The sequence below is a fragment of the Carlito syrichta genome, unplaced genomic scaffold, assembly GCF_000164805.1.
Source record: "Carlito syrichta isolate Samal-C Ts95f unplaced genomic scaffold, Tarsius_syrichta-2.0.1 Scaffold306949, whole genome shotgun sequence".
Lineage (NCBI taxonomy): Eukaryota > Metazoa > Chordata > Mammalia > Primates > Tarsiidae > Carlito > Carlito syrichta.
The window spans coordinates 751,022-766,895 of record NW_007251045.1 but is presented as its reverse complement, the minus strand read 5'-3'; the positions used below and the strand labels follow the sequence as shown (position 1 = coordinate 766,895).

At 50.9% G+C, this 15,874-nt stretch overlaps 1 protein-coding gene across 1 annotated transcript in view; it reads left to right on the top strand.

The window, feature by feature from the left end:
- The window catches only part of SEZ6L (seizure related 6 homolog like), an 88,214-nt gene that overhangs the window by 17,671 nt on the left and 54,669 nt on the right, over positions 1 to 15,874 (top strand). Inside the window, 3 exon segments of the mRNA XM_008063600.2 lie at positions 2,468 to 2,634; positions 3,446 to 3,640; positions 5,112 to 5,250. Of these exon segments, the coding sequence (XP_008061791.2) occupies positions 2,468 to 2,634; positions 3,446 to 3,640; positions 5,112 to 5,250 (501 nt within the window).

Genomic DNA, 15,874 nt, shown 5'->3' with positions numbered 1-15,874 from the left:
TCCTAATATTCATTAGTCAACAAAGACACTGACAAGTCCTGCTGGGAAAAAAAGAGTAATTTTTGTTTAACTCAGAATGTTCCAAATCCATTTGACCATAGACTATATAAGGGTTTGAGATAAAAGGTATTACTATTGCAAGCATTCTAGAAAACATAGCTAGGAAATTGCTAATTTTTTAAAGATTCATAGGCTACAGAGGTTTTTAGATCTTGGGGTTTTCCTCCAGAGTGACCCTCATGGTCAAAGCTTTCTGTTTTTGGAAAGAGGTGCCCTGGCACACAGAGTCACAGGGATTCTAAGATGGTGGCAATGCCCCTCCTCCCTCCGGGGCTGGCCCCCGGCCTTCCACACAGCCTCCTCCTCATCTCAGTCACACTGGACACAAAATAAACAAACTGTGGCTCCAGCATTTATGTGTCTTGGTGACATTAGAAATGCATCTGGGCAACACAAAATAAACCATTTTTATGAGTCACAGTAAAAAAAACTCAAAGAATTAGAAATGCATGTTTGTGACTCCATAAAAGAAACATCCAATTTGTGAACTGTTTTCTTCACCACTTTTGTATAATTTCCTTAAAAATACCAAGACTAGCAAGGAGTCAAGTATCATATGGTTTTAATTGCAATAAAAATAAATATTGGGCTGGGTGCAGTGGCTCACACCTGTAATCCCAGCACTTTAGGAGGCCAAGGTGAGAGGACTGCTTGAGCCCAGGAATTCGAGACTAGCCTGGACAACTTGGCAAGACCTAGTCTCTACAATAAATCAAAAAAATCAGCCAGGTATGGTGGCATGCACTTTTAGTCCCGGCTACTTGGAAGGCTGAGAAGGAAGGATCACCTGAGCCCAACATTGAGGCTGTGGTAACTGTGATCATGCCACTGCACTCCAGCCTGAGCAACAGAGTGAGATCCCAACTCAAACACACATACACACACACACACACACACACACACACACACACACACACACACACACACACAAATATCCAACATTTTATCTAACACATTTTTATTTTTCAGGGCACTTTATTTTGAAATATTCTTAAAACCTACCTGTAAGATAGGGCAGAAAGACTTTCTGATCTCTCCTTTCACAGCTGGGGAAATTGAGGACCAAAGATGAGCCTTATGTAAACTCAGTTGGTGTGATATTGGGAATAGGAAGTCAGGACTCCTGACTCCCCCACAGTGCTCTAACGAAATGAGGATCAGAGACAGAGCCTGGCAAGGGTCAAATGCTTGATACACATTACTTACAGACCTACTCGCCTGGGCACTATGCACTCATGGTCTCTAAGCTCCACACAGTGGTTTAAGTCTGATTCTACCCATTTTATACAGATGAGAAAACAGGGGCTCAGAAAGGTGGCCTGTTATTGTCTAAGGTCATACAACCTAAGGTGTGGAGTCGGGACTTGAACTCAGGTCTGCCTGACTTTATGCATGCCACTTTTTGAGCAAAGATAGCAGGCCATGAATTCCAGCTTCTCAATGAATAATCATCATCAACCTCTGATCATTGGTTTATGACATCGTACATGACACTTTCCCTCCAAGCTTAGAATAAATCCAAAGCAATTTCTGAAAGAACTAGAAATTGACCTTCCATATGACCCAGCAATTCCCCTATTGGAAATATACCCAAAGGAACTCAAATCATTCTACAAAAAAGATATCTGCACACATATGTTTGTTGCAGCTCTATTCACAATAGCAAAAACATGGAGCCAACCATGCTGCCCATTAAAGCTGGACTAGATTTTTTATATGTGGTACATATACACAATGGAATATTATGCAGCCATAAAGAAGAACAAACATATGGATTTTGTAGCAACTTGGATGGATTTAGAGGCTATCATACTCAGTGATCTATCACAGAAACAAAGAACAGAGTACCGTATGTTCTCACTCATAAGTGGACCTAGAACACTTATAATACTATAAGAAAGGGACCGGCAGTAGTGGGAAACTGCCACAGGAGGAGGGATGGGATTGGCAGTTGAGTGAAATTGCTGGGGGAGGGAGGGGCATACCTTATCAACAAGGAAACCTGCATGATCAACATTTGTATACCTAATCCTGAATTGTACCCCATATCTTTAAAATAAAATCAAAATTAAAAAAAGAAGGACAAAGAGTTATGTTGAATGAAGGACTGAGAGGGTTTACTGAAAAGTGGAAATCGATGTTAGTGTCTAGATGCTGACACATACAATTTATAAATGACTTTTAAAAAAAAGAATAAATCCACAAGGAACCCAGAATGAGCTTTAAGTCCCATGCTACAGAAGACGAAAGAGGTCTGATGAGGTGATGCTGGTGTGGGCAAGTTAGAGGCTGGGTCAGGCTTCGGATCCGGCAATGAGACTCCAGAAGTGGCGGTCACAGCACCCCTCTGCTGTGCTGGCGACCCCCAGAGATCGGTCAGTGCCCTCCCCCACTCTTCCACTGCCAGGATGACGGTCCACAGTGGACAGACCAACAGGTCAGCTCTTCTCTACGACTCCCGCCGAGCCGAGAGCGTCCCCTTCGAGGGCCTTCTGAGTGAAGGCAGCACCATCCGCATCGAGTTCACGTCTGAGCAGGCCCGGGTGGCCTCCACCTTCAACATTCGATTTGAAGGTGAAGGTCCCTCCTGAGGGTGGTAGCCGGGGGGCAGGGAAAGCATGGGGACGCCGGGGCTGGGTCCTGGGAGGTAGAAATCTGGGCTGCTAAGGGCGGGGGAGACCCAGAGGCCATAAAGATGTCCAAAGACTCCTGGTGTCATGAGTGACACTGCCTACCATTTCCTGAGCGCTTGCCGCGTGCCCTGTGCCTTGCATGCACTGTCTGTTTGATCCTCATCACAGAGAAGCGTTAGAGCCGTTATTATTTCCAATGTTAGATGAGGAAACTGAGGTTTGGGGAACTTGGGTGACTTGCCCAAGGAGACCACTTCTGTCATAAGCTCTGTCCTACTCCACCCAGTGAGCTCTCTTAGAATCGAGCCACTTTCCCCTCCAAGAAGCACTGCTCAGACCCTGGCCCTTTACGAAAGGCTGCTCCGAATAGGTCATGTGCATTAGAGACATGCTGCTGCAGCTTCCCCAAGACCAGCTGGCGCTGATCATAGGCACACTGACCGTGTCCAGTAGCAGAAATCAGGACTCTGTGGTTATGGGATGTGGGAAGGACGCACATGGAATATGGAAAGGAATCGAAGCACAACAGTTCTGCAGGGCTGGGAAGGCAGGGGCTCTTGTTCCCATTTTAGAGGCGAGAAGTATGAGGCTTCAAGAGCCCAGTGCAAGGCCCAAGGGTCCTCGGCGGGTCAGCCAGAAGCAGGACATGCGGTCTGGTGCTCACTCTGGCGGGGCTTTCCTAAGCATCAGGAGGGGACCTGTCCTCCAGCGGTGGCCCTGACTCGCCTGCTCCTCTTTGTTCCCCATCCCAGCCTTCGAGAAAGGCCACTGCTATGAGCCCTACATCCAGAACGGGAACTTCACCACATCCGACCCCACCTACAACATCGGGACCATCGTGGAGTTCACCTGCGACCCCGGCCACTCTCTGGAGCAGGGACCGGCCATCATTGAGTGCATCAATGTGCGGGACCCCTACTGGAATGACACGGAGCCCCTGTGCAGAGGTGAGTGGGCCCCCTGTACTCCTCCCAGGGCATCCCAGGGACCTCCACCCTTCAGCTGAGAATACCAAGGCCCCAGCTTAGAGGCACGTTCCCAGTGTGCATGCCAATTTTTGTGTCAAAACCCTTTCCAGGGTTCACTACCCTTTGGGTCAGTGTTGCTTCAGGTCTTGAGCAAAATGGATCCATTTTTAAAGGTGCCCCTTCCTCCAGGCATAGGCCCCAAGGTTGCACAGCTTGGTGAGCTGATCACTGCATGGCTTTCAGCTCCTACATACTCCCTCTGCTATGCATGCTTGAGGGATAGCACCTGATAGCACATGGCAGCCCTGAATGTCATTAAAAATCATGATGATAATAGTTGTTCATCGGTGTGTGATAAGTATGTCACAGGCACTCTGCCAGGAGCTGTATGTGCATTAGCTAGTTTCATCCTCACCACAACCTTATAAAGTAGATGTTATTAGCCCCATTTACAGATGAGGAAACCAATGCTGTGAAGTGGCATGCCTAAGAACACACTGAGGGGAACTGGAGGGACAGTAACAGAACTCAGACCAGTGCTCTGAGCAGGCCCGCCACCACCACCCCAGACAGTGCTGGCTGCATAGAACCCTCATCTTCACAGGACCCTGGTGGCCTGCCCTGCCCGTTTCCCCACATTCAAGGCCTCCAAGCTACCCCAGGCTGGGATCTCCTGGTGGCATGTGGAGTCACGAAGGATGCCCTCTCCCCTGGCAGTCACTGCCTGGATGGTGGTTGGCATGAAACTGTGGCCTTGCCATGGTGAGGGATTGATCCCTATATTAAATGTGCTGGTTTAACAGAGCGGAATTTATTGGTGCTGTAGTCGCTGCCATGTTGAGAACTTCCCAACGCGGTAAACACAAAAAAGAATTTAAAGGCCACCAGCCGCAGCCAGACTTCCGCTTCCAACTCAGGGCTGGAGCCTGACCCAGTAACGCCATCCAAATTACCGAGGGTCTACCAAGTGCCAGGCACTGTGCTGCATGGTTGACATTCATGAACTCGATCAAGCCTCCACATAGCCCAGCCAGGTCAGCGGGGGCATTGCCCTCATGTATAGAGACAGGGAGGGGGGCCCCGGGAAGTCACACACTTGTCCTAGAGCTTGTGGGTGGCAGCGTCAAGCTGAAAGCCGGGACTGTTTGACAGGAGAGGACGGTCTCTCGGCCACTGCTCACCCAGTAGAGCCGCTGAGGATTCCCTCCGACCCCTGGGCTCTGTCCTTGGTCTTGAAGTCACGATCACACCCTCAGCTAAGAGCAGGCAGGCAGGTGGCCAACCCTCACGTAATCATTCCATGCATGCATGCCAGCTGCCCAAGGTGTGGACACGTGCCCACAGCACCCAAGGACTCACGGCTATCTGACTTCATCGCCCACACACCGAGCCACTGTGTCATACTGGCTTCCTAACAGATAAAGTGTGTCTGTCTGTCTGTCTTTTACAGCCATGTGTGGTGGGGAGCTCTCTGCGGTGGCCGGGGTGGTGCTGTCCCCAAACTGGCCAGAGCCCTATGTGGAAGGTGAAGATTGTATCTGGAAGATCCATGTGGGGGAAGAGAAACGGATCTTCCTAGACATCCAGTTGTGAGTGTTTTCATGGGGGGAATCCCCCAATTTAGCCACATTGGGGAGGCTTGGGAAGAAACTGCTCTTGTTTTTTTCTTTCCGCCAGTATTAATGAAGCATGTACTACGTGCCAGGGCCTTCCCTGAGGATCTGACACTAGAGCTCAGAACTAAAGAATGAATTAGAGCAATGCATCCAAAAAAAACCCTAGAATGTGCAAAGGCCCTGTGGCAAGAGCAAGCGGATTATTTCCAAAGAACTGAAAGGCCAGTGTGGCCAAGAAGAAAACACTAGCCCATACTCACCATACCACAGGGTTTATTTTTCTGTTTGTCTTCCTCAACTAGACCAGAAGTTCCCCTAGATCCAAATTACCTCTGCTTCCAGAGTCTAACACAGAGCCTTACACCTAGTAGATGCTCAGGAAATGATTGCTGAATGCTGAGTGTTTTAAGGAACGGACTTACCTGGCTGTGTGAGTGTTTCCTGTACTTGGGGGGTGGGGGTCACCAGTAGGTGCTCCATCCAGAATGTTCCCCCTAACTCCCCAGGTGTGGGACACTGGAAAGCACCCACTCTGCACCAGATGCAACCATGATTGCTCTACTAAGCACATGCATCTTGGGTAATCCTCACAGAGAGCCCTGCCTGGAAGGCCATTGTCCCCACTGCCTGGATAAGCCAGCCGAGGCACAGGGCGGCCACCCCGCCCAATCAGAGCTGAAACCCAGCCTTCTGTGGCTTCCCTGCCACGCTCTTTCCACTGCCCTACACGAGACTGGGCTGCTGCGAAGGGGGCAGAGACAGACCGTGGTGTCTGGAGAAAGTGGAAGAAAGAGACTCTCCGCAGACCCAGTTGGCTGATAGGGGATGGGGGCGGGCAGGGGCCGTGCCAAGACCCAGCAGGCTGGCGAACAGCGCCTGGGGCTGCCTGGCTCCTCAGAGGGGTCTTGTGAGGCAGAGGGAAGATTCTTGTGAAGGGTCAGTGACTGGCTTTTGAGGCTGTTATCGGAGGCAGGAGTATCCTTAGAGGCACTTCCTACTCCTGCAGAGTCAAAGACTCCTGGAGCTTGAGCAGTTACCCCTGGAGGACCCGGGGCCAGGTCAACCCGCAGGAGAATCCCACACCTTCCCTTCTGGCGGTGTGACTGCAGGCTTGTCTCTGGGCCTTACTTTCCTCCTCTGTCCTGGGGTCTTGGAGCACCCGTGTTCTGTGGCTGCTGGGGGTGGATGTTCCATGCCCCTAGCCCACTGCCCCTGCCACTCACTCCTCAATCAGAGGGCTTCCTCGTTCTCCGTTCCCTCCTCTCTGAACTCCACAGTCTGGAATCAGGTGCTCATCCATCCATTCATTCAAGGCATGCCTTTCGAGTGTCCACCATGAGCCATGCAGTGTTAGGGGCTGGAAGGGTTCCGAGAGTAGTACCTTGGGGGGCTGAAACTTATATTGGAAAAGGACGCAGTGAATGGTCTCTCTTGACTTTAAGGAAAACGTCACTGTGCACCTACTGCATGCCAGCACCAGGCCAGGTACAGCTGTGGGGAAAGCAGATCAGCCTCCAGCCTCTGGTGGGCGAGGCTGACAAGAAACTATAGGCCAGGAGTGGTGGCTCATGCCTGTAATCCCAGCATTTTGGGAGGCCAAGGTGGGAGGATCACTTGGGCCCAGGTGTTAGAGACCAGCCTAGGCAGCACAGGGAGACCTCATATCCACACACACAAAAATTAAAAATTAGCTGAGTGTAGTAGCGCATGCCTGTAGTCCCAGCCACTCAGGAAGCTAAGGTGGGAGAAGTGCTTGAGCCCAAGGGTTTGAGGCTGTGGTGGGCCATGAGTGTGCCACTGCATTCCAACCTGGCCAACAGAGTGAGACCCTGACTGAAATAAATAAATCAATAGGGAGGGAGGGAGCAAGGGGAGGAAGCAGGAAGGAAAGAAACTATAGGCAGTATGAAAGGAGCAAGATGGGGAGGACAGGCAGTTGAGGGCACCTGAATGAAATCGGGGGGCTTCCAGGAGGAAGTGACTTCTACCCGAGGAAGAAAGAGAAGATAGGTAGGTGATGTGGGAAAAAGAAGTGTCCCAGAGGGCAAGCACAGCATCTAAGGCTTGGGAATGAGAGTGTGTGGCCCACTTCATGATATGAAGGAAGTTTAACGCAGCTGGAGTATGAAGGTCGGTGGAGGAGGGGGATTGCAAAAGGAAAGAGTCAGAGGAAAGGCCCTGGGGTCTTCGTAGCTGAAACTTCAACTAGAAACCCCCACTCTCAAGCCATGTCCTTGAGGAAGCCTTCTGCGTCTCCCCCTTGCCCTCACGATGGATGCACACATGTGGCCCCCGTGTATAAACCCCTCCCCAGAAGTTCCTGGGCAAAGCACCTCAGTCTTCAGACAAGAGAAGGTAGAACCAGCCCCTGCGTGCTGGGCTACTCTGGCAGAAGAATCCCCAGCCCCAAGCCCAAGACGTTATCTGATCCCCCCTCTCTTCTGCCAATGGCCCAGCCTTCCTTGCCTCCCTTGCCTCCCTTGCAGGGAGCCTCTCTGGTGGTGGTTTTGCTTAAATAAAGCCAGAGGTGTGGAGGAGAAAACGGGAAAGGGGGAATCCTGCTCTCATCATCTCTGGGCATCAGATATTCAATTAACCTTCAGCTTGACACCAGATTGGGTTTTATCTCCACCACTCAGCATGCACACGTGTGGGCGGCAGATCTGGGCACCTCGAGCAATTAAAGCTTCCCCAAAGTTAGGCATCAGGAAGTCACCCCTGTGGACAGACGTCCTCTTTTCTGCTCGCTTTGGCAATCACATGCAAGCGATGATGGGGAGAGGGGACCCGCAGCTGCCTCCCTCCGCGCCCTGACACTCCATGCCCTCAGCAACCCTGGACCATCTCCTGGCCTCCCTGGGCCTCAGATTCCTCCTCTCCAACATGGTAGTCTGCCTCGAACCAAGAGTAGATGCAGACTCAAACCCAAAAAGGACCAGGCAACATCAACATGGGAATCGGCATGGTGTGAGCTAACACGGAGTCGGGGTGCCTGCTATGAACTGGGAAGCAAATGCTCACCGGAGATCACTTAGATTCAATTTTTTAAAATAATGTGCCCCCCCCCCCAAAAAGAGTCTACAGGTTGGATCTAAACTGAGCGCCACCAGTTTGCGACCCTGGCTCTAGTAGCGATCAACGTCCTTTCATTTGCAGGGATGAAGAAATTTACATTGAGCACTTATATTTGCAAGGTGTTTATACTTTAGCTTTTGCTTTTTTTTTGAGTCGGGGTCTCACTCTGTCAACCCAGGCTGGAGTGTAGTGGCGCAATCACAGCTCACCACAGCCTCCACCTCCTGAGCTCAGGCGATCCTTCCTCCTCAGCCTCTCGAGTAGCTGGGCCTATAGTCACACACCATCATGCCTGGCTAATTTTTTTTTTTTTTTTTTTTTTGCAGAGACAAAGTCTTGTTATGTTGCCCAGGCTGGTCTTGAACTCGTGGACTCAATCAATACTCTTGCCTTGGTCCCCCCAAAGTGCTGGGATTACAGGCATGAGCCACTGCACCCGGCCCCATCTTTCCTTTTTATAAGTAAAAAATAAATTGTATTGCTAGCTCCTTGGAAGAATCCTGTGAAGTAGATGAAGCTGTTCTGTTTAACATCTATCCTCTTGCTTCCTCGCCACCTGGATGTCTAAGCGGCATCTCAAAGGAGACATGTTCAAAGCCCAACTCCAGATTTCTTCCCTGTGCCTGTTTCACCCCATCTTTCCCATCTCATAGGGAGGAATCCATTCCCCTACCTGCTCAGGCAAAACAGCAAAGAAACAGAAAAACTGCCCACATTCCCGGCCACGCCCCGAATAGCAGTATTCGCCCATTCCCACGGTATAAATGCTCCTGCCATGGCCAGTCTCAAGCTCCAGCATAATGTCCACAGGCTAGCCGATGGCCAGACCCTTAACCATCGGCTCTCACAAGCCAGCACGGGCCAACCCCGGCACACACATCGTGAACTAGGCTCTTCTTTCTTTCACACCCCAGTCCCTACTCTTAGCGAATCCTGTTGCTTCTTCCACAATCAAAACACACCCAGAGTTCACGCACTTCCGACACCTCCCAGGCCGCAGGCAGGATCCCAGCCACCTCCCCGTCTCGGTGCTCCTGCTCCCACTTCTACTCCCTTCGGGCTTTTATTTTTAAGCCAACGCTCTGAGTGATCCTGCTATAACCTGTCAGACCACATGACGCTCTGCTCAAAACCCTGCAGTAGCTCTGCCTTTTATTTAGAATTGAAGTCAACGTTCTTGAGTGTGAGCTGGCTCTGGTTCCGTCTCTGACATCGCTTTACTCCACTCTCTTCCTCCCTCTCTCCACTTGACCGCACTGGCCTCTTTGCTGTTCCACGAACATACCTCTGGGGCCTTTGCACTGCCGTCTCCTCTCCCAACAGGATGCTCTGCCCTGCTATCTGCATGGCTTGCTCCCCTCCGCTCCACCCTCTGACCTTGTTCTCTGCCCCCCTCAGCACTCACCACCCCAACAAGTACTTCGTTTCTCACCCCCTCTCCCTTGAATGCCACCTCCATAAGAATAGCAGGGTGGTTTCTTGCTGTTTCATTCACTGCTGTAACCCCAGCATGTAGACCCATGCCTGGCCCATAGTAGGTGCTCAATAAACAAAAGTCAACAAAATAGAGGTAACTTGTCAAGGTCATACAGCCAGGACGTTTCAAAGCCAGAATTTGAACCGAAATGCATGTCCAGCTGGCTATGATGCACAAGGGGGGAGAGTCAGAAAAATATGACAAAACCTTCAGGGGGCATGGTCTCCATTTTTCAATAAATATAGGTTTAGGACATGATGAGAAACTTAGTCAGTAAAAAATAACATTTTGGCTAAAAGTTGTCAGGTAAATTAACAGTAGTAGGAGAAACCTCCAGAGAAGGCTTCACGGACTTGGAATAGCTGAGGATTTGCCATTACAGACCTCAGAATCAAAATATCTAGAGTGGATGACCAGGCATGGTGGTGTATGCCTGTAATCCCAGCACTTTAGGAGGCTGGGGCAGGAGGATTGCTTGAGCCCAGGAGTTCGAGACCAGCCTGGGCAACATAGAGGGACCTCGTCTTGACAAAAAAGCCCAAAAATCAGCCGGACATGATGACACATGCCTGTAGCCCCAGCTATTCGGGAGGCTGAGGCAGAAGGATCACCTGAGCCCTGGAGGTCGAGGCTGCAGTGAGCTGTGACTGTGCCATTGCACTCCAGCCTGGGGAACAGAGTGAGACTCGTACTCAGACAAACAAATCAGATGAATATCTAAAGAAGCCCCCAATCCAGTGTTGCTCAGATCTGTTGGTAGTTTGGAGACCAAGTAGGGTGGGTTTTGGGGAGAACATGCTGCCCTTCTCTAGAGCCTGGGCACCAAATGATGACCCAGGGGAAAGTGACAGGACGGTGGGGACACAGGCTCCAGGTGGGGCCAGTGAGCAGGGCCCCGTCCTCCCCAGGGCAGCTGCCACAGCCTCCATGATACCAGCCACGCGGCTGGCATCATCCCAAGGTCCTAGGACTTGCAGTGACATCAAAAGCGATCTGGTCCCCATTTCGATCATCATGGGCATGTTGTGAGGCCTGTCCGTTTTGTCATTGAGCAAGTTCGATTTGATCCCACACCCACGGCCGAGCACCCACTGTGAAGCTGGCATTGTGGCCGGGCTCTGGCGCTGAGCCAGACAGACACAGCTCTGCCCTGCACAGCCCCCTCCTAAGCTGACACGGCCCGGACAAGAGGAGAGACGTCCCAGGGCCCAGGCAGGAAGGTGAGCCCGGCGGGGAAAACAGGAAAAGCTCTCCCCAGGAAGTCACGCCTGAGTCGGTGGTTCTCAGCCGCAGGTGATTTTGCCCCAAGGGGACACCAGCCAATGTCAGCAGAGGGTGGCGGGGAGGGTGCTCCTAGCATCCAGGTAGAGACTAGGGATGTGTCTAGGTGTCCCACAAGGCATAGGACAGCCCCCATCACAAAGAGTTAGGTGACCTGAAACGTCAATGGAGCTAAAGTAGAGAAACCCTGAGACCTGAAATACAGAGAGAAGAGGGGCAGCAATGGCAGGGAACAGTGTTCCAGCCAAAAGGAACAGCATGTGCTAAGGTCCAGGGGCAAGAAAGCACAGCTCTCCTCTTTTGTTCAGAGTACCTGATATTTGCCCAGGCACTTGCATCCCAGGCGTTTTCACAGCAAGCACATGTAAGGGGTTCTGTTGTCATTTCCATTTTCCATAAATGGAGACTCAGGGAGGAAGCAGAGTGACTGACTGTGATCTCAACCAGGACCTGGTAGAGCTTGGATCTGAACGCTGCTTGCCGTGTCTCCAAGGCCCTGCATGTCAGGAGCTCAGTGATGCCTCCCTGGAGCAGGACAGTCAGGCTTGTGGGATCCTGCGAGACCTTCCCCACCCTGGGCTGCAGGAGAAGGGTTTTCAGCAGTCATGGGGCGGAAGCTTGGCAGAGGGAGCCTGGTCCTCTGGTCAGCAGCCTGAGGCTTTCTCCAGCAAGCCTGGCACACACTTTGCAGAGTGGCATCTGGACTTGGCATCTCCTCCCTCCCACAGAGGGAGTGAAAATAGCATCTCCCCAGCCAGGGTGACGTGAGGCCCGCGCGCTGCTGGGTTTAATTTATCTTGCTTGGTTTCCACTGACAGTTTTAGTAAACCAATTTGGGTTTGATAGTAAAAATAATTCCATCCTCCAGGCCCCTCAGCACTCCTAAGTGTTTGCAATTGTTATTTATCACATGGGCGAGGGGGAGGGCGTGGGCGCTGCTAAGCGAGCTGGGTAGGTGGCCCGTAGTAGGCGCGGGGCCTGCTACTGCTGAGTCATGAATGAGGACAGGACACGAGGGCGGGACGGGAGGGGACCCCTCCCGTCTACTGCACGAGTTGTCTATGCCGTGGGCAGAACAGCCTGGATCGGCCACCGTTTATTAAGAACCTACTATGTGCTGGCCCCTGAGCGGCAGAGTTCTATCCGTGAGCAAAAAGGAATGTGAACATTATTATGGAGAGATAATAATTACATAAATTAGAGCTAATGGGAGTAGAGATAATTACAGAAGGGTAATTATCCAAATTAGAGATAATGTATGCCGAGGACATCGCATGGGAGCTGGCACGTAGTTGGTGCTTCATAAGTGGAGACTCCTGTTATCCGGAATCCTCTGATAAGGCAGATATTGTCACCCCTGCTTTGTAAATTGGGTTATGACGGTGCAGAGAGGTGAAGCGGCTTCCTCAGGTCACACAGCAAGGCTGAGCACATGCCTAGCCCCCACTTCCACTGACTTGACCAGGCCGTTGGGGGGTCTGCTCTGGGTCTCAGTGGTGATATAAGGAGGTCCCCAGGCCTGCGGTAGCTGCAAGCTCAGGAAGCGAAACATAGTCGTAAACAGACAACCTGGCACAACGCAGGCAAAGTCCTGTGGCTTGGAGGGCGACTGGGGAGGGAGAGAGGCCCTGGACGTGTCTGCGAGCTGTGGAAATGTCACAGCGAGGCTGACTTTCTGAAGAAGGTCAGTTGGCCAAGCTGGAATGGGGGAGGACGCTCCGGGAGGGGGTCATGCAAGCAGAGGACCTGAGCGGTGGGGACAGTGGCTGTCAGTGTGGGAGTGGGTGCTCTGAACAGCGGCGCCTTCTGGAACTCTCCACCTCACATTGCTGGAGGGGCTGCACAATCTTGAGATGTGTCAGGGCCTCCAGGCTAAGGCTCCTTCACATCCAAATGCCTCCCTACCCGTCAGACTTCCCAGCTCCATCGGGATCTGCCTCCCATCCTAAAAACATAGCTGAACATAAACATTTCATACCCTTCTTCTCTCTCTCTCTCTCTTGCTCTCAATCTCTGTCCATCTCTCTCTGTCTGTCTGTCTCTCACTCTCTTTCTCTGTCTCTTCCCCCTCCCCCCGCCGCCACCCCCAAGAAATAGACCATGGAAAGGAGAAGAAGGAAATTAAGGAGTTACTGGTGAAGGCCTCATAGAATGGAAGAGCTAGGAGGGGCGAGAGAGGGCAGGTAACTTACTGAGCCTCACACAGCAAGGATTAGGACCAGAAAGATAACCTGCACATGGCCACAAGAGCTCAGCACAGAGGCCACAGCTTTGAAGGTTGCCACGTAACAGAAGAGGCATAAAAGCTTCTAGGGTCACAAAGACCTGTATTTAAACCCTGATGCTGCTGTTCCCCAGCTCTGTGGCTTTGGGCAGGTTATCGAAGGTGATGATGCCCGCCCCAAATGGGATATCGCATCCACTCATTCCCCAGGGTCTGGCACACAGGTGTTCAATAAATATCTGTGTATGAAAAAGACGTGGTGACTGTGTAAATTAAATACCATGAAGCAAAATAATGTAAACAAAATAGCATAGATAAAACAAGGATTCTGGCCTAAAACAGACAGATAATAACCACAGCTAACACTACTATCATGCCTACAATGTGCCAGACTTTATGCCAACTATTTGGCATTATCTCATGATGACGATGCTAACGATCAATGGCTGACAATCACTGAGCACTTACAATGCGCCACTCACTAAGTGCTTTCTTTACCTACTGTATTAACTCACTAACTCTCCAATGCAATTTCAGCACCCTGTGTAATATCAGCATGACTATCTTATTTACATATGAGGAAATGGAGGCTGAGAGAGACAAAGTCGCTTGCCCAAGGTTACACAGTGAAGACGAGGCCAAGTCAGGACTCGAATCCAGGTTTCTAAGGGCCAAGCCAGTGTTGTAAACACAAGTAAATGCCAGTGAGGTACTCCACAAGGGAGAAATTCTAACCCTATCTTACAGAAAAAGACACTGAGGTTCAAAGAGGTGGCTGTCCCATTTCCTGTGCATCTACTGGAAACATCCGTATATCTCTGGAGGGAGAACGTCTCGGCCAGGCTCTAGCTTGCCCTCTTGGCAGCATGCAGACTTCAGCGTTGCTCCCTGTTTATGGGCCCCAGCATGGTTCTTTAGCCAGGAAATAAAAGGGCCTAATAACAAACCCCAGTAACCACATGATTGATAGCTGAAGAATAGTCCTCAGCTGCTGCCAGCCTGTTCTATGCTAAGTTAATTCCAAGCCCTAAAAATTAAATGCCTTGTCCAGGGGCACTTCAGTTTTTCAAACAAAGATATTGCTGCTTTGGACTGCAAGAATTCCACCTGGGAACCAGCCTAGGAGAAGGGAGATTCAGGAGTTGAGGGCAGTGTTGGCCCCGAGAGAACAGATTTCCAGATATCAGCAGAAATCATGAAAGAAACAGCCACGATGAAAATCAACCTGGCCAAACCCACATCTTCCAGCCTACAGAAGCAGGAGATGGGATCCCCCCAGAGTCAGAGGTTCTAAGGAATTAGTGAAGGAATAGTAGAGTTCATGAAGCCCATGAACTCCATCACGTTGCAGATGAGGAAACTGAGTCCCAGAGGTGTGAAGACACTGTCCCAAGCCCACTCTACCAGTCAGTTATTGCTATATAATGAACAACCCCAAACTCAGTGGCATAAAACAGAAAGCATGGATCATTTTCATGAGTGTACAAGCCAGTGTGGTTCTTATGGGTCTCAGCTGGGCTCACCCATGGGTCTCTGGGCAGCGGCTGGTGGTGTCAGTGGCTCTGCTCATCTTGGTTGGCATTGTCACATGTTTGGGGGTGGATTGACTGTTAAAAGGTCTAGATGGGCATAGACTGGGGTGGCCCATGAGCACTCCCCATGTCTCTCATCCTCTGGCTGCAAGCTTGGGCTTGTTCCCATGGTGACTGGCCAGGGTTTCAAGAGAAGGAGAGGAAGCACTCGAGGTCTCTTGAACCTAGACAAGGACCTGATGCAGCATCCTGTCTGCTGTGGCCTATGGCAAGTCGCAAGGCAAGGATCAGCCCAGAGGGATGGTGTGGATGCAGGGAGAGGCCGAGCTTTGGGACCATTTTTGTCCTCAGGCTACCACAACCACTGAAGAATGAGGATTAGAACTCAGGTCTCCTGGTTCCAGTCTGAAGTGCCAAATAATATCCTATGTACAATGATCCTATGAGAGGGGCATCAATATCCCCATATTACAGATGAGAAAGCTGAGGCTCAGAGAGATGAATAAACTTGCCTAAGTATATTAAAAAAAAAAAAAAAGCAGTAGTGGGATACTACCAGGGTTGCAGGAAGGTGGGGGGATATACAACATCAATAAGGGTAGCTGATCTTAAACCAGGCAAACTGGGGACCAAAGGAAGGCCCAAACTTTACCTGCATGATATCATATCCACTTGTATGTCTAGTCCTGAATTGTACCCCACATCTTTAAAATAAAATATAAATGCCGGGCTCGGTGGCTCAGCCTGTAATCCCGCGCCTTTGGGAGGCTGAGGTGAGTGGATTGCCTGAACCCACGGGTTCGAGACCCGCCTGGGCAGCGAGACCTCATCTCTACAATAAATCAAAAAATCAGCCGGGCGTGGTAGCGCATGCCTGTAATTCCGGCTACTCGGAAGGCTGAGGCGGAAGGATTGCCGGAGCCCAGCAGGCAAGGCTGCGGTAGCCGAGAGCGGCCACTGCACTCCAGTCTGGGCACCAGAGTGAGACTCCAACTCAAAAAAAAAAAA